Source organism: Cyanistes caeruleus, chromosome 1, assembly GCF_971803275.1.
Source record: "Cyanistes caeruleus chromosome 1, bCyaCae1.hap1.1, whole genome shotgun sequence".
NCBI classification, from domain to species: Eukaryota; Metazoa; Chordata; class Aves; order Passeriformes; family Paridae; genus Cyanistes; species Cyanistes caeruleus.
Genome location: NC_141701.1, coordinates 9267131 through 9287488, shown reverse-complemented (window position 1 = coordinate 9287488; position 20358 = coordinate 9267131). Strand labels below are relative to the sequence as shown.

Genomic DNA, 20358 nt, shown 5'->3' with positions numbered 1-20358 from the left:
ATGCATCTCAAAGAAGTAACTGTATCCAGATTTTATGTTAAATTTATGTAATTAACACAAGGTTTGAAACACCATTTTAAGATTTAAATTGCAGTTCTTTTCAAAAATTTCTTCTTTCATTTAAAGAGGGAGAAAGTAATTCTAAAAAGTATTTTTAATTGCTTCTCTTGCAGTATTTTAGAATGTTTTCCTGTTCTTGTTACATTTTAGATAGTAGCATCAAAATATTTTGTACAGTTATTGTTAGAATATTTTGTTATATTTAGTGGCAATCAAACATACTGTTTACCATGGACCAGAGTTAATGGTCAACCGTAAGGTAGAAAACCAGGTAGGAACAGCAAGTACAGAGTGCTGAGCCAAATAGTGTTGCAGAGTTGCATACCTAGCTCAGTAAATATTTACCAGTACTGTGGTTTCTGGTGGATTTTGATGGTCTTGCTTTGAGTTTCCCAATACAGAATGATATGCAAGACGCTTACACAATACTCCTTTCTTATTATGATTTTACTTACTTTTAAGATGTTGCACAGCATTGTTCTCAATAGATTATTTTTGTAGAACTATCTAAATTATTTCTATTTTAAGTCAAGTAGGATTTTAACTGCTTTTCATACCTACGTTTTCCAGTGGCATATTAAAGAACATTGATTTTATTTATTTCATGCCTGCAGCTTTTATGTAAACATAGAGTTTTACTTTTGTTAGACCACCATGAGTAAGACATCAGCAGGAGTGGTATGACCTTGATAGTAGTAACAAAGTACTGTTTAACAAAAAAATTCTCAGTAGTCCAATTGTTTATTCCTTGAGTGCTTTTTATTTTCATAATTATGTATTGAAGTCATGAGTCAGTCTTGATGTTGCTGCTGATACAGGACTTTAATTCATGAGCTGGGCAGAATTCAAATCCATTGGGGAGAACTTGGAGTTAATGCAGAGTGCTCAATTTTAAAATCATGCATCTGTCTTCAGTAATTGTTTTTGATTAAATAAATTACAATAATTAACTTGTCAAAATATGAGCAGAATACATTTTTTTGTCCAAGAGACAATAGTATCAGGAAACAGATGTAGTTGAGGGAGAATGTCTGCTCCTGTAGAGTCTTGTAATTAAAAGTAAGTTCAGCGAGTGAAATCTTTGTCATGAATCTCTCAGATGTTCTGATAAGTATGGTTAAAAACCTCTAAGACTACTTAGATATCTTAAGTAAAGAAATACAAGTCTTGATGCTTTTGCAGAGAAATTTTAATCATTAAAACTGCTGCCAAGATACCCTTTATTGTTTTGCATTTTTTACTATTTTTAGCAAAGTGTTATGAGGTTTTTTTGAGTATGTAAATGGATATCTTTAATAAGACATTTGTAAGGTTTATAGCTACTCTGAATCCTTCAGGTATTGAGACTTGAAAGACATGACCTGCATGTATGCTTGATACATTATTGAGTCTTATTGTTTACTCAGTGGCTCTTGTGCATTAGAGCTCCTTTGGTGCTGATCTCAGGCTGGACCAATAAGTTAATCTGATAATATACCCACTAAAACATTTAAAACCTGATTTGTGAAAAAAGCCAAGGGAGTAAGTGTACTCTGATAAACAGTTGGACAGATACCCAGAAGCCTTTTTTCTTTTGTTCTGTTTTTTGTGCTGAGTTTTAACCTAACTCCAAAGTTCTAGTAGTTTTTAGTGCCAGGAAAAAAGACCAAACAATTCTTTGCAGGTATGTTTCCTTTTTAAAGCAGGCAGTATGACTTTTATAATTAATAAATTTGAAATTACATGCATTGTTCTGATTGTATGGATTAGTAGTAGACTAGAAATGAGATCAAAAAAATTAATTTCTCTGCTTCCAGTGGCTGTCATTCCACCAATGCCTATTAAAAGGATAAAAGGAAGGAGAAGGGATAAAGAAGGCAGAGCTTGTTTTGTAGATTGTGGTTTATATGGGTGCCTTTAAAACAGATCTCATCTTTGTTTTCTTTTTTTTTTTTTTTTTTAGAATTATGCACATAATGCACATTTGGGTGTTTTGAAACAGTCATTCAGAATGAGGATAAACCTGCAAATAAAGTAGCTTTGGTTTTAATATGACTCGATTTTAAAATGCCTTGACTTTTCTGCATGTCTTTAAGTGTGGATGACAGGTGCATTTCTGGTACCTGAGATCCTTGCATATTTTATCACGTATTGTAGTGTGATAGTCGTTTTGCTTATTTGACTTGTACTTACTTGACTTGTACTTACTTTCAATTCCCTTGGTTTTACTTTATTGCTGATAGCAAGCTGAATTCAGTGTTATCTTCTTCCTCCATGCTTGTCAGCTTGTCCCTTCAAGTGAGTCCCTAGAACTGCATCCTAAATCCCGTTGGGTAAATCTCTCCGCAGGAGTTTGCTGCTGCTGTGCTGCGCTGCGACCGCGCTACAAACGTCTGGTAGACAACATATTTCCTGAAGATCCAAAAGTGAGTCATGACTTTAAAATTTTAAGGGATTCTTGTTTGAAAATCTGTGGTTATAGCTTGTGCCTTAGCAATTTTCTAAAATTTTCTTTTTTCTTTTCTCTTTAAGCATTTTACTATAAAATCTGCTTTAGCACTTAATATCTTTAAGAGAGGTTAGTAGAATAATTTATCTGGAGAGGGATCCATAGAGATCATCTGGTCTAATTCTGCTTCCAAAGCAGGGCTGCACACTGAAGAATAAAATTAGTATGTTTTGCTTAGAGAAACAGAAATTTCATTAAACAAGGTATTCTGCTGTAGAGATAGCACTTTATCACTTTTTTAGAACCACAAATACTTGTTTTCTTGTGATTGCAAGTGTGAACATTTTCCGGTTTTCTACAGGATTTTAATTTTTTAACTTTCAACTTACTGACTGCGAACGTTTTTATAGTTCTTGTAGAGTGTTGTGACCCAAAAAGGTTTTTATGGTGTTTTTTTCAAAATTTTCCCAGGTACTCTTCTACAATTTTATTTCTTCATTTCACTGTATAGTCTTGGAGCTATATGAAAGCCTAACTCGTACTCTCTGTGAAAATAAATAACTTCTGTGTACCACTGAGGAACGCCTGTGTCTACACATAATCATTCGACAGTTCAGACTGATCAAGAGCTTATGTTTCTGCTGCTCTATTTTTTAAAATGTGTTACCAAAGTTTTATATCTTTTGTTACAGTAAAAGTAAGCAGCACAGTCAGTATTTGCATAATATTTGGCTTATATGTTACAAAGTATGTCAGCTTTTTTTTAATTGTGTTGTTACCGAGTACCAGGGATTATGTAAGTGCATATTACTGGTTTTAAAATGAAATGTTTTCTGTGTATACAGTATATTGAGTGCATGGAACAGTATGGTTTTATAGGTTTATTTGTTCTAATCTAGTTTTTGATACAGGTGTAGAAACACTGGAAAATGCTAGAATTGTGGTGTTTTAGTTTAAATCTGAGTCAGTAGCTCTAAGTTGGCACTTCTTAGTCTCTGCTATGGTTGGTATTCATTGGGTCAGTGACACAGGCCAGTACATGATCTTTTCCTTCAGTTGCAGACCTTCTCTAAAGTATGAGAAGATTTTCTTGATAAAATTCATTAATCAATAATGAATATCTTAAAAGCTTTTAAGTAATTTATCTGAAAAATAAATGTTTTTATGAACTTCCAGAAAAAAACCTAAAAAAGGCTTATCCTGCTTACTTGATGATTATGATTATAACCTCATCTGAGCAGATCCATGTTTCATGTACATGTTCATGTTGAAACTAATATGTTAATCTTTGATCTTATTCTGACAATTAGTCCTCAGATGCCTGGGGGTCAGCCTTTTTCAAGATCTCTGAAGAAATAAAATACTTAAACTTCAATCTTGTTAGTATATTTTATCAAAATTATGCATTGAATATACTTGGTGGAGATAGAAAGAGATAGAAAATTACACTGTGCTAATAGGAAAGAAGCATGTCTTAGAACTGGTCACCTACCTCACTACATACCTTCTCTTCAGAATACCCCTTCCCTCACAAAAACAGTGGAACAAGCTAGTTGCTTCATTTCTTTTAAAAATGTTTTAGTTGTTTCATATTGCTGATTTTTGCAGCTAAGGTTATGGCAGTTTTGCTCAATAGTTTGGTGTTTTTTCAGTAGCTTATTTCCATCTGCAAGACTTTGATCTTTAAATGTCAACTAGAAAAAAAGGAAAAGCACTTGGAAAGCTTTATGTTTCCTATGAACTCTTTAATTTTCTATTTTGTATTTCTGTTTCTAGGATGGTCTTGTTAAAGCTGACATGGAGAAACTGACTTTCTATGCAGTTTCTGCACCAGAGAAGCTGGATCGAATTGGGGCTTACCTGGCAGAGAGACTGAGCAGGGATGTGGTCAGACATCGCTATGGGTGAGAAGTCATTAAAAACAGATGCTAACAAGACATGGAATTTCATCATGTTTGTTCTGATCGAGTCTGGAAGGCAAGACAGACCCAGGCCCTTTGTGGTCAGTTAGCCTTGTCTGGCTGCCAGGTGCCCATCCATCTGCTCTCACTCCTACTGCTCAGCCAGATGGAGACAAAAATAAAATGGAAAGCTCATGGGTTGAGATAAGGACAGGGAGATGACTCCATTCTGTCATGGGGAAAAAGAGACTTAACTTGGCAAGGATTGATTTAATTATTGCCAATTAATGACAGAGTAGGACAGTGAGAATTAAAGCAAAGCTTAAGAACATCTTTCCTCCAGCCATCTTTTTTCCCAGGCTCAACTTCACTCCCAAGTCCTTTACCTCCACCCCAAACAAACAGTGGAGATTAGGACTGGGGGCTGTGGTTAGTTCATACCATCCTGTGTCCCCTTCTTCCTCACACTCTTACCTTCTCTAGCCTTGGGTCTGTCCTTGTAGACAGTCCTTCAAGAACTTCCTCAGGGTGCAGTCATTCAGGAACAGGCTGCTCCAGCATGGGTCCCCCATGGGATCACAGATCCTGCCAGAAAAGCTCCTGCATGGGCTTCTCTCCATGGGGCCTGCCAGAAGCCTGTTCTAGCAGGGCCTTTCTGTGGGCAGCAGTTTCCTTCAAGGCACATCCATGTGCTCCAGCAGGGGCTCCTCCATGGTCTACACTGTGGGTATCTGCTTACCTGTGAGCACTTCCAATGTCCCTGAGGGGCTCAGCTTTGGGAAATGGTGGGTCCGTGTTGGAGCTGGCTGGAGCTGGCTGTGTCTGTCATGGGGACAGAGCCTGCTTTCTCAGAAACCACCCCTGCAGTTCCTTGCTGCCAAAACCTGGCTATGTAAGGCAAATAAACTCTTGAATGTCCATCAGGATATAGGGAAATGGGATTATCTTTCTTTTCAGCCCTTTTGGCTAAATCAAATATTTAAGTGAGAAATATTAATTGTAAGATGTGGCAGAAATTGGTAAAGAAAAGCAACGTCCATCACAGACCACCAGTTTTTGATCTTCATGACACCTGAAGCTGTTTGTATAACTTTATTGAAAGGAGTAAATGGCCAACACTCAATTCTATACTTCCCTCCCTCCTACACCACCCTGTCTCTCCCCAAAAAAAGAAAAAAAAAAAAAAAGAAAATACTGGTGTAGGAGCTAGCCCTTAGTGTCACTTTTATGCAGTGGGGAACATGCTCCTTCCATTCTTTCTTTTCTATTTTTGTGGTAACATCTTGACTTGAACTGAGTTAATGATAAATGCAATACGTCTTTATCTGAGTCTCTCTAATTAATTTTCAGTTATGTTTTAATTGCCATGGAGGCACTGGACCAACTTCTAATGGCTTGCCATTCTCAAAGCATAAAACCGTTTGTGGAAAGTTTCCTTCATATGGTGGCCAAGCTTCTGGAATCAGGCGAACCAAAGCTGCAAGTCCTTGGGACTAATTCTGTGAGTAAGCTCAGATGCTAAATCAAATCTAAGTAAATGTTTGCTTGGGAAAGTAGTTTGAGAAGTCTTAAAGGATCTGCCAGTTGACATGAATTGAAAGATGCAGTCTGTAGCAAGGTGTATCCTTTGGGCCTAAACACAGAGCAGGTACCAGCTGGAGGCAGATAAACTTCAGTGTCCAATTCTTTTGATGTCTGGACTCATTCCTTCTGAAAATATCTTCTGGAAGGACAGGCAAACTCTGCTGTGAGTTCATATTTTGAGTCTTTAAGCAGCCCTCTTTAAGCCAGTATATAGGTAAGACAGTGTTTTGTTTTCAGGAAACTTAAGCTATCAGAAAGATTCTGAAAAGTAGCTTTGAATATTGCAACCATAAAAAGGTGATTTTATTAGCTTAAATATTTCAGGATTCAGATCCAGGTTTGAAGGGCAAAACCGAAGTGTCAAAATGAAGATTTAGAGATCTAGTTTTCTAATTAGAGTGATGGGTACAATCAGGGATACAGCTCTGTCATACTTCCTTTCTAACCACTGTATTTTCCAGCTGGTAAAATTGGAATCTCGTAAATTCCAGGATTGTGATGTGGACTTTTCACTTAGAGTGATTGCTTTTACTTGAGTATAGAGTAATTGCTTGCATTTCATGTAAATTATTGTCATTGTTAACAGTGGGAGGTTTCTTTGTGGAATCAGTAAAGCCATTGGTCTGTTGGGCTTGCTGCCCAGCTGATGAAATTAAATGGAGCTGCAGTTCTGGAAGACAGGAGGGTGTAGTAAAGTGATGCCACCCCAGAGCAGAATTTTTTGTTATGATGGAATAAAGAGAGTTTTGCTGTAATGTAGTGTAGAAGTGTCCCCCTGTTCCCTGACTAGCACAGCAGCTTTAGAGAGGATAGTGAGATCTAGTGATAGAATTTTATTTAGTTATTTAAGTATCATTGAGCCAGGCTACCCTGCTTCTTTTGATTTATTTGTATAATAATGCCTGGGCAACTCCTCTCAGGGAAATGGTTCTGGAACTTGTTTCATGGGCTGCCAAGTGACAAGGTGTACGTCACTTCCCAGTTGTTTAAAATCCTTGGCTACTACCAACCTCCACTCTGATGTACAAGGCGTGTCACATGCACAGAATGCATATTACTGAACAGGACTCTACCTTAGGGTAATCTGATATTCCTGTTGGTTCCTAAATCTTTTGTGATTAAAGGAGATTAGTGTACTTCCTGAATTGGGAGATAATTTTTGTTTGTTTTCGGTAAAACTCAGGGGAAAAAAAAAGTTTCCCTAAATAAGAGGTGAAACTCTGTGAGGAGAGAGAATTTTTATGGCTCTTCAACAGTATTCCAAAACCTTATTTTGGCCTAACTGCTAATTTCCCTAGGTGCCTTCTAGAGTTAATGAAGACAAAGGATGCAAGTCTATTTGTATTGACTTAAGAGGAACAAAGGGTAACAGCTTGTCTGTTACCAAGGGCACTGCCCTACTGTGTTCTTAAATAAATTTTGTTAGATTAACAAAGGAAGTTTACTGTCATATTCAGCCTTTTTTCTTTCCTCCACAAGGAAATAAACGAACAAATGAAAACCAAAAAACAAGAGGAAATGGTACAGTGGCTAAATAATGCTTCATGTTCTTTAGCTGATGTACCACTTTGGAGTACAAACTGGTATTGTCTAGAAGAGAAGACTGGATTGTATATGAAGTAAATATCTTTAAACTGGTGAAAAGTTAGGCAACCTTTGGAAAATTTTACATAGTATTTTTAGGAAACTCAGTTTAAGGCCCCTACAAATTTATAGTCTGCTTACATTTGAAATATGTGGAGTATGATTGTGGCTCTAACTAGGTTTTGATTATTTGCCCAAAACTTCATTGAGTTAGAAAAGCAATGATGTCTTTGAAGTAAAATTCAAACCTCTTAACTTGAGCTGTAGGGTTTTTTTCAGGCTCACAGATTTTGCTTCAGCTGTGGGGACTATTGTGGTTGCTTAAAAAGGTCTCAAAGGAAGCAAATCTCTGAATAGTTTAAAGGCTGGAAAATATTTGGAACTTCCTACTCTCTTCTGAGTGTGTTTTGCTGACTTCCAAATATTTGCTTTTGGGCACAGAGCTTATACTACTTGGTGCTCTATATTTTAGGAAAAAAATTAAACTATCACATAGCTGTCAACTTAAATTCAAATTTAATTTAAATTGAAATTTAATTTAATATATAATATAAATCAATTAATTTATAAATTAAATAAATTAACTTAAAAGTTGATTTATTTTGGAAAATCAGACCTAAAGATGGCTATTTTAAATAAGTAATTGTTTGGGTTTTATTCATGTACTTTTAAGCCTGATCTTCAGGTTACATATAATTAGTTCCTGTGACCTTTTATATATATTGCATTTATAAATTAGCTTATTTCCTACAACAGCAGTAATCTGTTTATTTTTTAATAACGCAATGATAAATCTATTTATATAAGGCAGATACTTAAAAAATTATAAAATTTGATAGTGGATGTAATAAATAGGTGTTGGAGTTTCTTTAATGTAGACAAAATTTAAAATTGTTAATGTCTGTGAGGTTCAAAATGGCTTTTCTAGCATGGAATATTTTTATAGATCACGTGCTAAGATAGCATATGCTGGTGAGGAAGCTGAAAAAAATGTGGTGGGAAAAAGTGATATCTCCTTGGCTTATGTGTTAGAGGATCTGAAGGCTGATTGCAGTAAGCTTTTCCTTAGAAATTTATGACAATACTTTATTTCTCTCTCTAATTTTCTTGCAGAATTTCAGTAACTGAGTAGCATGTAAAGCATGCTCATGCACAAATAACGAAATGTACTGCCTAGGTCCATAATGTTTATTACTAGGATAGGAGTAACAAGCTTTAAAATCTTTGACCTTGTGATCAGATTTTTTTGGAAGTAGATATGCAATTTATATCTGTTAATCTATATCCAATTTATGTCTATTTACAAAGCTTTTAAAGAAGTTTCAGAAAATTTCTTTAGTGGGCAGCTGGTCAAGAACAATTGGATGCATAATTTAGTAGAACTTTCATCCTAATCCATATTTACAAGACTGAGCAAAACGAAACATTTTAAGGTAATTTGGAATGATGATGGGGTGAATTCTTTACATTTTGCCACTAAGATTTTGGGGTTTCGTGTGAAAAATAGCAGATAATATGTGGAACCCAGTATCACCACATTTAACTATTTACCACAAATGCTTCTTTAGTTGATAGGATGCTTCCTTTTACAAAGGCAGTTTCTTTGTAGGAGCAGTGAAATAATGATCCCATCAGTGACAGTGTTGAGCTTCCTGTGCATGAGGAGGTGGCTGTTATTGCTGGTTGTCACCATTTGTTATTTAAAGGAAGATAAGCAGACTCCCAAGTGGAAAAGTGATCAACCAGTGCCTGAGACAAGACTTTCATATTTGTTAGTGTTGGCTTATAGAAGCTGTCGTTTTGGGCAGAATTGAGTGCATGTGTAGGTAAAAATAGTATAAAATGTCAACACTTTGAAATTAAGCTATGTCAGAATTTGTATTCCCAGCAGGGTATTACTTGTTTCCCAGTCTGCAGTGTTCTAATCTGGAAGTATGCAATGGAAACTTACCCTTATTGCAAGATGCTTCTTTCATTCCATGTACCAATCCAGAATTATGTGCTGGTAGTGATTTAATACACAGTGGAACAATTCCATCTCTAGTATGCCTCCTCCATCTTTTTAATAGGACTTAAATCTCCGGGAGACAGATTAACACACAGCACTCTTTCTTTTCCTGTGGGTTATTAAATTATCTTAGAAATTATGTGTCTGCATCTGCTAGAATTTGAGTAAGTCCTTTAGGGTCACTCAGAGTTAAGTGTTGCTTCCCCCACTTGTACTTGTGCTCTTCTGGTTTTGCAGTTCTGTGGCCCTGTACACCAACATTCCATTGCTGATTTTGTTACACAACTGTACATGTGCTGGAGAATTTTTATCCAAGGGGCACAAAGTAAAATAGAATGTGAAGTTATCCATCCTATTCCGATAAAACTGCAAGTGTCAGGTGACCATAGTATTAATAAATAGACTAAATCCCAAATTTTCATTGCTGAGAACCTTGTGATCATTTTCATACTGTCTTTATAAAGTTAATGCATCCAGTGTTTGAAGCTTTTCTCTTTAGGAAAGTTGAAGCGCTTGTCCTTCTGGCATGTGTGTGTTGAAGTGCATACATAATATTCACACTTCCCATTAAGGCTATTCTGTGTTTGTATGCAGTTTGTTTATGGTTTGTAAGAGTCTTATGTTTATAGTAGATCATAACTTCCCAAGTGAGAGTTTCATAATCATGAAATACAGTACCTTGGCCTATAAAAGGTGGTAACTGCCAGTATCAGCATCCTCTTTCCCCATTGGAAACAAGAGAAAATTGCTGGCTGCAGAAGACAGATGGGGGAGCTCAGATATAAAAAAAATAATGCTCAGGTTGAGCCTAGTGTTCTTACAGGGAGATACTTTAAGTAACACAACTCAAACTGAAATACAATGCATGGTGATTATTCTTGAATAAAACTGACCTTCTTTAAAGACATCCAGGGACCATTAAAAAATATGATTTTTCTCCTAATATATTTGCTACATAACAGTGATAAAACAGCATAAATGCATAGAAGAAATTTTGTCCTTGAGAACTTATATGATTTACTTACAGGGCTTGCACAATCTCTCACTCTCCCTGGTAATATGATCCAAATTTCTCAATTCAGTCTGGAGCAGACATCTTCTTTACTTTGTGATAGATTCATATGTTTTTGTACTGATTGAATTTTATTGGTTTCAAAATAAATGTAAATAAGGTACTACCAGTGTATGTTCCTTTCTGTACCTTCTGTATTGTAAAATACAGAAGATGCTTGTACTGATTAAACTTCCATAAGTTAGCATTGGATGCTTGCAACCATTTATTGTGACTGAATGACATGTGTACATCTATAAAAGCTTTGTAAATAAGTCTTACGCAAGTGCTTGGACTTTAGTAAGAGTTTTATCAATTTTTAGATTGAATAGATGTTATATTTTAAGATTGTTTAAAAATATGTGCTTAGGAGTAAAGTATTCTTTAACAACAAGGACAAGACCACCACTGCAATGTATAGATTGATACCTGCTGTAAAAACATAAAATTTCTATGATAGAATGGAATTTTACACTTTACAGGATGACAGTGCACAACTCAAAACTCTTTCCACAGACTGCTTTTCCTGTGGCCTGAATGCTCAGTCATCTGAATGCTAATCCTGGATTGTGCTTCAGAAATGCTGTATGCTCAGTGGGTGAAATAGTTTTGTTATACACGAGGACATAAAAAACCTTTGCCCTTTCTGGGTCTCCTTCTGTGCATGCTGTTTTGAAAGGTGTGACCTTCATGTGTTTGTGTCTCTGCTGCAAAGCTGCACACTGATACAGGAGAGGTACTCAGAGCAAGGGAGTTCTGACATTTGCTTGGCCCAATTTGTTCTTACAAAGCAGTTTCTTAGTACAATAAATCTTTCTGCTAGCAATTAGACTGTATTAACCTTTCCTGTTGGGAGATCCTGATCAAATAATTAGTATTTCAGATAATAATAATATTAAAGCCTCATAATAAATGCAACATGAATTAATATTCTCATTCTCACAGCCACTCTCCCAGTGCTCTGTGTTCTTCAGACTTTTTGTTTCCATTCTTTTCCATGCTTTTATAGAAGTTTTCTGGGTGAATAATTTGTAGACTTGAGCACTTGAATGTCTGGAAAATACTAAGATAATATTGTTTGGGGGTTTGTTAAATCCTTGGTCTTCATGCCTTATTGAGATGTAAGGACTAATGAAATTCTTTGCAAAATGAAAAAAAAAATCAATTTCTGTTTTGCTTACTAACAGTTCCATGAAACAAAATAGGGAGCCATAGTATGTATGAAGCATTTGCCAGGGTCTCTTGGGAAGGAAATTATCATTTTTGTAATTTACTCTATCGGAGAAAGCATCATGTGGAAGCAGACCACAGACTGAAAGACAAATCCTTCTTCCAGGTCCTTTACAGAATTATATTTTGACTTCTCTCACTTTTACCACCTGCAATACAGGATATTCCTAACAGAAGGACTTGTAAAATGGACCCGTACTATACAATTTTCCACCATTTTCAGTAAGAGCTGAGAATGTAGTTTTATGAACTGTATCATTTTCAGCTGTTTCTGTGGCTTTTAGAAGGTGAACTGGTAGTGCAGCTGAAAAGGATAAGTGTTCTAGATAAAACAGAAAAAAAGACTAAACAAAAGAGTAGAAAAAAATAGTAGGTTTTTTTTTTTTCTGAAATACACAGCTTTCACTTCCAGCTTGAAAACCTCAAACACTCCACAAATCAGTGTTGTAGATTACACTGAAGTGCTTTGGGCTTTTCTGGGTGTCTCTGAGTAACATGCTGATGAAAGCAGGTTTTGCATCATGAAAAATACAAAGGAAGTGTATTTTTCAGCCTGTGCCTAAGAATTGGTAAAAATGATGTGAGTAAAAGCAAAGGGGTCTTAATAGGACATCACTCTGCTTCAGGGCACAACCAGCACAGTGTTCAACCTTTCCTGACAATGTTTTGTTTTGCTTATTATTTCCCCCTGTAGTCTGTTCTTAGAACTGTCAGTGATGGAGAATCCAAAAGGTCATTAGGGAGTCTGCTCACTTGAGAAAAAAGGGGTTGTAATGTCTAACTTAGGCTTTGCTTCAATATGAACCTATTATTGCTTTGCCTATTACCATTGGACAAAGAAAACAATTTATTTATTCTCTTTTTATAGCTGTCTTCTGTACCTTTTAAGACTGATACCTTTTAGGCATCTGTAGTCTAGGTAATTTAGTGTATTTCATTCTTCTTTTACAGATGCTTATCTAAAGCTTTGTCCATCTCTTGAATAATTTGGGAACTGTATCATTTATTCACCATTTTAGGCTATGATGTTTCAGATGGATGCACCACTTCATTTAAGGGCTTATTTGGCCCAATTAGATGGCAAAAGTTTCTTCATAGGTGTCATGAGTAATGCAGATATATAATTCTGCATATTCAGCTGATTCTGGCTTAAAATGCTGTTTTGCAGTTGCCATGCCCAAGTTGCTTCCTGGGTTTTTTTAGGTCCTATTTCAAATTGCTTCAAAACCAGGCATCAATTGTGCCTACAGCTCTGGACAGCTTAGTGTTCTTTGCAGATTTAATGAGCCCAGTCTGCTCATCTAAGTCTCTAGTGAAGCTCAAATCATATTTCTGCACTCTGATGATTTCCAAGTGTTTTTTCCTTATGTTTTCCAAACTCTTATACATCTCTCTTATGGGGAATGTTCTTCTGACAGTGTTTTTCTAGCTTCCCTTTGAGAATTTTGTCTATTTTTTTGTCAAAAGCATCACTGAAGTTTTGACAGATGCTGCTTCATCTGGATTCACAAAAGTTATTTACTTGTCATAGAAATAAGATAGATTGATTTGATTTGTTCTTGACAAATCCATGTTGACTGTTACTTACGCCTTCGAGACTTTGTAGATGTTGGCAAATTGGCATTTTTTTCCAGTGTTTTTCTGTGAATGGACTAGAGTTGACTGGATTATAATTCCCTGACTCCTCCTTTTTCCCTTCTGTCAAAATAGAATTGTTAGAATGCCTCCAAGTTTATTTCCCTTGAATTTTGGTACATCAGAATGTTGCTAGGTAACCTGGTAATGACAGGGTTGCATTTGAATGGTTGGGCTGCTCTCTACAACTGTCTGAGAGGGTGTAGCAGGGTGGGTGTCAGCCTCTCCTCCCCAGCTGAAAGAGATAGGACAAGAGGAAGTGGCTTCAGGTTGTGTCAAGGGAGGTTTAGACTGGATATTCAGGAGAATTTCTTCTCTGCAGGAGTTACCAGCATTGGGGAAGCTGCCTGGGGAAGTGGCTGAGTCACCATCTCTGGAGTTATGTAAAACAAGGTTTAGTGGTAGACTTGGCAGTGTTAGGGAAATGGTTGGACCTGATGATCCTAAGGGTCTTTCCCAACCTAAATGATTCAGCCAGTTGATGATATTCACTCTTCAAGTGTTAGATGTTTCCATATTGCATAGTATATTGTATTTCATGCAGTTTCACCCATCCATAGCTATCTAAATGAAGTTCTTGTGGAAAGATTTTATAAAGAAAACCTTCCTTTGCAGACTTCTCTTCTCTGAAATTCTGAAGTGTTGTCAGGATTGGGTTCTTACCTTCATGCAGTTACATTATGTTACATGTTAAATGACGCTTATTACTCATTATTCTGTTTCAGGAAATTGTTATTAAAAGCTTTTTTTTAATGTATTTCATTTTCCAGTTTGTCAAATTTGCCAACATTGAAGAGGACACACCTTCATATCACAGACGCTACGACTTCTTTGTGTCCCGGTTCAGTGCCATGTGTCATTCCTGTGACCCTGATCCAGAAATACAAAATGAGTAAGTGTCATTCTGCAGGAATTACTGAAACCTGTTGACACACTAATATTGTCTGTAGTACAGCTTTTATTAAGGTGTTTAGTGGAGTAGTTCATTCCATATGAAGAAAATGACAGTCTGACTTTTTGAGTAGCACCAAATATTGCAAATCTTAGGTAGGTAGAACTCCCAGGATATTTAGGGGTAATTTTACCTTAATAATACATGGTAGCTTGTGTGGATCCTCACCAGGAAGGCACCACTTATTATTGTAAATGCACAAGTTCATAACTTACTTGAGATATTAATGAGGCTACTTATATGAAAAGCAAAAACCATATATTAAGTCTGCTCTTTGAGAATTACTCATTAAAACTGTGTTTTCTTAGATGTCTGAGGTATGCTCATGTGTGTGAAACTCAAGAGCCTCTGTGAATGGGAATTCTTTTTTTTCCCATTCTTATGTAAGTGCTGCAGTTTGTTTTCCTGTAGCTCTCCCCTGGAGGATGTGTCCTTCCCCAGAGCAGCTTTTCTAGTTGTTTGTACATCCCTCTTCTCTCCTGCTTTGTGTGTAATCCTGCTGAAACTATCTCAAAAGATCTAGAATGAAATTGAATTCATATTGAGTGCAAAAGACTTTGTTCAGAAATAGCTAAAATACAAGTAGCTACTGATTTAGGTATTTATAAATTGAAGTCTAAACAAAAATAATTATAGAACTTGGTTTTCTCTGTAGTTCATTTTAGGAATGTTTTAATTCAGCAAATTTGACTGACAGCAATTAACTGTTGTCCATAACTGAATCAAGATTTAAAAAATGAGGGATGGATTTTAATACAAATAATTAAAATTTTTAGTGAGGCTTGTGCTTATTTCATTTGATAACTGTATCAGCTTCCACTTGTTTTCAGGAAGTAAATTCTCTTCCTAGCATTTATTATCATGGATTATTTGCTATTTTCACTTCAAAAAATAATATTTTGCTGTTCATGTCATTGCAGAGATTCTCCTGCAAGCTATTTTTGTTTAATAAAATTACAACAGCTAGCAGCTAGACCAAGTCTTTTTTTGAACTTACATTATTCTTTTCTTTTTATTATTTCATTGTTGTCGATTAGTTCTCAGTTGATTTCATTCAAATGGTTTTAGAATGGAAGTGGTGGTTTCTTTTATCCATTAAGCTTAAGCTGACAGAATTATCCTTTGCTTGATCTTGTGATCTTTCAGATCTTGTGGATCTTTCAGAAATCTTTTAAGACCTTTTCTGACTAATCCATAGCATTAATTACAGCTTCTAATGACACAGTCACATGGCTGTGCTAGATATTACTTCAGCTGTGTTGTGGTAACTTCCCATTTTTCTTCAGCTCTAGAATAGGCTGAGATTGTGCAAAGTTTCAACTGATGGGTGGTAAATTGGGTAGAATTGGTGGATTTTATCCATGGGACTTTTGTCAGAGGTGATGTACAAAGTTTGAGTCTTTGTTGAGTAGTGTCAGCTTTATCCTTACAGGCCATATTCTGTTGAATTGTTTAATTTGTCAGCTTCCTTACTAGTTTTAAAGGTGTTCAGAGAAAACATGGGCAACCGTAATGATTGGCCATTTTTCCCAGTTGCTGCTTGTGAGAACCTACAGGAATTCCATGCTACTTCACTCCTGCTCTCCAGTAGGTACAGAGCCCTACTGCAAGGTGCTGTGTTTCTCAGCCTCAGTAATTCCTCTTTCCCTTCCTCAGGATCCGAATTGCTGGAATCAGGGGCATTCAGGGAGTGGTTCGAAAAACAGTTAATGATGAACTTCGAGCAACTATATGGGAGCCGCAGCACATGGACAAGATAGTGCCATCACTGCTGTTCAACATGCAGAAAATAGAAGATGTTGACAGGTAATTGTCACTGGCGTGGTTATTTAAGCAATCTCTAGGCTAAGTTTTTATGATGAATATCCTTTTTTTTTTAGTAGAAGCAACAACTCACCTTTACTAGCTGAGGCTCCTTGAAATTGATAGTATAGGTCTGCATAATGGTTCTTAATGTTTCTTGTCTCAATATCTTTTCAACCACTATTTTTCACTTCTTTGAGATTCTGTAGGCCTAAAAGTTATACCAGAAATTATGTGTTCATATTTTGACTTGGTAAAAATTGTAGACTCTGTTTTATTGGATCAGATGCAGAGATGAGTAAGCAAAGGCTTTTAAGTGACTCAAATGATTTTGTTACTTAGATTTGTTAAAACTTGAAGGTTCAATTCCTTTAGCCATTACTAAGAACTGCTTGTTCTGGCTGAAACAGTACTTGGAACAAGGAATTAGTGTTTTATTTATATGTATACACCCTTTTTTTTTCTCTTGAGTCACTTTCAGTGACTCCTAGGCATATTACTTGCCACATTTGCAAAAAGTTATTAAAAAAGATCTCTGTGAAAATTAAGATGAAGAGATGCTAGTCACCTTACAATTGAAAAGTCTCTTTTTTTTTGTCCCTGGTTAAACATTATGTAGGTGTAAAATCTGTTTATTGTTAGCACTGGGAAATTTCCATAAACCAACTTCAGTGGTGCAAGCAAATTAAATATTCATTCCATGTCCAACTCTGGCTGCTTCAAAACCTGCCTGCTAAGAGGCTCAGCAGCCTTGCTATAACAACAAGCTTTTCATGCTTTCACTCAGCTTTCTAGATCTGTCAGTTTCTCTTTTTTTGGTTTGAATTTTGGCATTTATTTTTCAATTCCTAAGCTTTATTTTTGTTCTGGTATTTCTGACTGCCAGTACCTGTGTTATCTCTAAAACAAATTTTCAGACTAAATAACTAAAATCAATAGTTGGCTGTCTGTCCATGCCTTACCTATTTACTGCATGTAACTAAGGGCCCACACAATATCTAAGAAATACCCACTTGAATTTTTCATCTGAAGAGGGATCTGAGTAAGAGAGAAAGGTTTCTGAAGCTGCTGTTTGAGCAAGGAGAGCCTGGTTTGCCTTTGCTTACTCTTGCAGGGCTTCTAGCTGTACCTTTCCTCTGGTACTCTTTACAGCTCCCTCCGGCGTACACTTTCCTTTTTATAGCAGAAGTAAATTAACTACTGATGGAAAAACTGACTGAAGTAGGATTTGGATTAACCACTTAAAGTGGATCAGTTTATATGTACTGCATGAGAGATTTTTATCATCTGTGGAGCAAGGCAATAGTAGTGGTAGAGAAACAAATCTCTCAAAAAGCAACTTAAGTTTCTGAAGTGCTGTGCTTGAAACTTGTCCTATAATGTACATTGAACACGAAAAAAAAAGACTAATGATTTTCTAAGTGAAGTGTAATGTAGGGGCCTTTTATGATGTGCATATGACAGAAAAGCTGAAAACATTGTTCATAAATTGTTACCTGCTGGTCTTAAAATGATGTTACAGGCAGTTTCTCATTTTGTTTTATGTGTGACTTCATGTTTGTGTAGAACAGAGGCATCTTGAAGAGTAGGAGTAAGGTGCATATTGTTCTGGCAGATGGAGTCAAAGCATTATTTGAGAAAGAGCACAAATTCCAGAAAATATCCCCCACTTAAATCCATAGAAGAAAAACTATTTTTGTTAAAGCTGAAGTACATATATATACTTACCTTAAGAGTCAATGTAATTTTAGCTTGTTGAATTTTACAGCATAATTCAAGATTAATTTGAGTACATACCAGATGAGACACTTCTTGGAGATAAGAATTTACTATTTAAATAACATTTTAAAAATACAATTGTATTTGTGGATGTCATTATTTGTTCATATATCTGAGTGCACATTCTACTTAAGTGTCTATCAGACATTATGTTATGTGTATATCTATTTATGTGCATCTCCATTCTAGGGAAGGGATGTATGAAATTGGTAATTTCCTTATTTTGTGACGTGTTCTTCATGTCTGTGGTGCTAAACCTGCCAGCCTTATTTCAGGCAGAGGAACACTCTAGCACTTAATGTAAACTTGACTTCAAATCCTTCTGATATATCTGTAATGTTCATACAAATTCTGTTTTAGAGGAAGGTTAGAATTTATTTCTTACTCAGTGTGAGTGAATCATAAGCAAACATTCCTGTACCTGCTCTGCTCATAAGTGGTGGTTGAGTCTTCCTTCACAGGTCATGTCGTATCTTTGGCCAATCCTGATTTTGTGGCATTTAAGAAGTCTCATGCTTAAGTTGCTGAGTTACTGTGAGCTGGTTTAAGTCTGTGATTAGGAGTTTGCCATGGAAACTGCTGTACTTGAACACATCCTCCTTCCAGGTCTGTAGCTGTTGGACACGAAATGATTCACACAGCTCAGTGTGTGGCAGGAAAAAGAGAGCGATTTATTTCATGATTCTGGTATTTATAAATTCTCAACAACGACCAGGGATTGGATGGTTAGGTTATCACCTTCCCAACCACGCTGGTTGTGAGAAACATCCCTCAAAAGACATATCTTTAATGGAATGTATAAACATCTATGTTTATAGTTACTTTCCTGAGAAAGTGGCTAGAAACTATGAAAACAAGATCAGAAGGTTTAATTTTCAGGGTGACACAGGTCCATGTTGCCACTTCTGATAGAGCTTGCCCACAAAAAAAGCCAGTAGAGCAGCTAAAGGAAGTTTGCCTTGCCCATTTCATAGTAAAGCACATTTTCAGCCCTCTTGTGGTAGTACAAAAGATCTAGATTCAGAGGAATACTGCTGTTGTTTTCTTAACTGTTGCAGTTGGATTTCTCAGAGGATTTCTGATTTTTCTGTGAAAACCCAAGTCAGGAAAAAAATTAATATGAATTCCTCATTTGAATCTAGAAATTTCAGAGGCTGTACAAAGCTTTTTTATAAAACTGAAGACAGCATTCGATATTCATTGTCTATTATCTGACAATGTCAAGGAACACTTACTGAGAAATACTTTGAGGTAGGTGCTGTTAAAGTTCAAATAAAATGTTATTTCTACAGACAACACAGGTAATTTTAGACATTCTGATGCAGTCAAAGAGTAACATTTTATACTAGGAAGATTCAGCTAAAGACTCCCAAGCAGTGCTGGAGTGCTTCTATAGGTTTGCATATACAAGCACTTAAAAAATAACTTATTTTACGTCATTTTAACTGGAATTCTTTCAGACAGACTTAGCTGAGTGCTATGTAGCCTGTTTTTTTCTTTCTTCCCCACACACCCACCTTTGCAATGCTGTTGTATTTTAGGGAATCTGTGTCAAAACAGCAATGGAAATTTTAGTCCTACACTATCTCTTGTACCTTCTGTGTGCTGAGAAGGGTGCCCATCTCCTTAGATCAGAGTCCAAGAAGTACAGGGGAAGGAAAGAGAGGTTGGGTGGCACAGCAGTTAGATAAAGCTGGAGTTTTGTGGTACTTGTGGTGGATTATATACAAATTGTCATACCTTTTAAAATTCTTATCATGCTGCACTTGTAAAACTATTTCTCCATATCTAACAGGCTTCCTGAGACTCTTCTGTTACTAAAATCTGACAAGCTAGTGCTGTTGTGGTAACTTCTGAAACACTGATGTTTCCAGAGGCAATAGGATTTTCATATGGCCAAATTTAGATTTCAGTAGTATCAAAACACTAGAAAATCTTTTGCTGTCAAAAGATATATTACAACTGTGATATTAACATGTTCATTTGACTAGTGACATTTCAATTTGCAACTTTCTGTAATGCTCTAAAGTTTTTATGATGCTTAACTAAACTGAATATTCTTGGTTGACGCTTTCAAACATATTTAACACACAAGCTTGCACTACAGAACTGAAATTGTGTTCAAGGGTTTAGGGTACTGGTTTCTGCAGTCTAAAAGATGCAAAATGTTACTGTAAGTGAATGAATCCTCACTTAGTAACTATAATGTGTTTGGTGAGAGGAGAGGAAAGGTTGCCACTTGTAGGTCCAGTGACTCCTGGTAAGTAATGGAGGTACCCCAGGGGGAGCTGTTTGCTTTCTTTCTGAAACCTGTGTTCCCCACGGTGCCCACAGCGAGGGGCT

The 20358-nt window shown here is 36.2% G+C and overlaps 1 protein-coding gene across 34 annotated transcripts in view; it reads left to right on the top strand.

The window, feature by feature from the left end:
* Positions 1-20358, top strand: part of EFR3A (EFR3 homolog A) — a 76878-nt gene that overhangs the window by 21094 nt on the left and 35426 nt on the right. For 29 of the 34 annotated variants that reach the window (XM_086878901.1, XM_086878973.1, XM_086878870.1 and 26 more), the window contains 5 exons: positions 2389-2465; positions 4265-4392; positions 5740-5890; positions 14252-14373; positions 16090-16239. In XM_086878901.1, the coding sequence (XP_086735027.1) occupies positions 2389-2465; positions 4265-4392; positions 5740-5890; positions 14252-14373; positions 16090-16239 (628 nt within the window). Of the gene's footprint in view, positions 1-2324; positions 2466-4264; positions 4393-5739; positions 5891-14251; positions 14374-16089; positions 16240-20358 lie in introns of all 34 variants that reach the window. The other 5 variants (XM_086879028.1, XM_086878996.1, XM_086879021.1 and 2 more) reach the window with 1 other exon arrangement.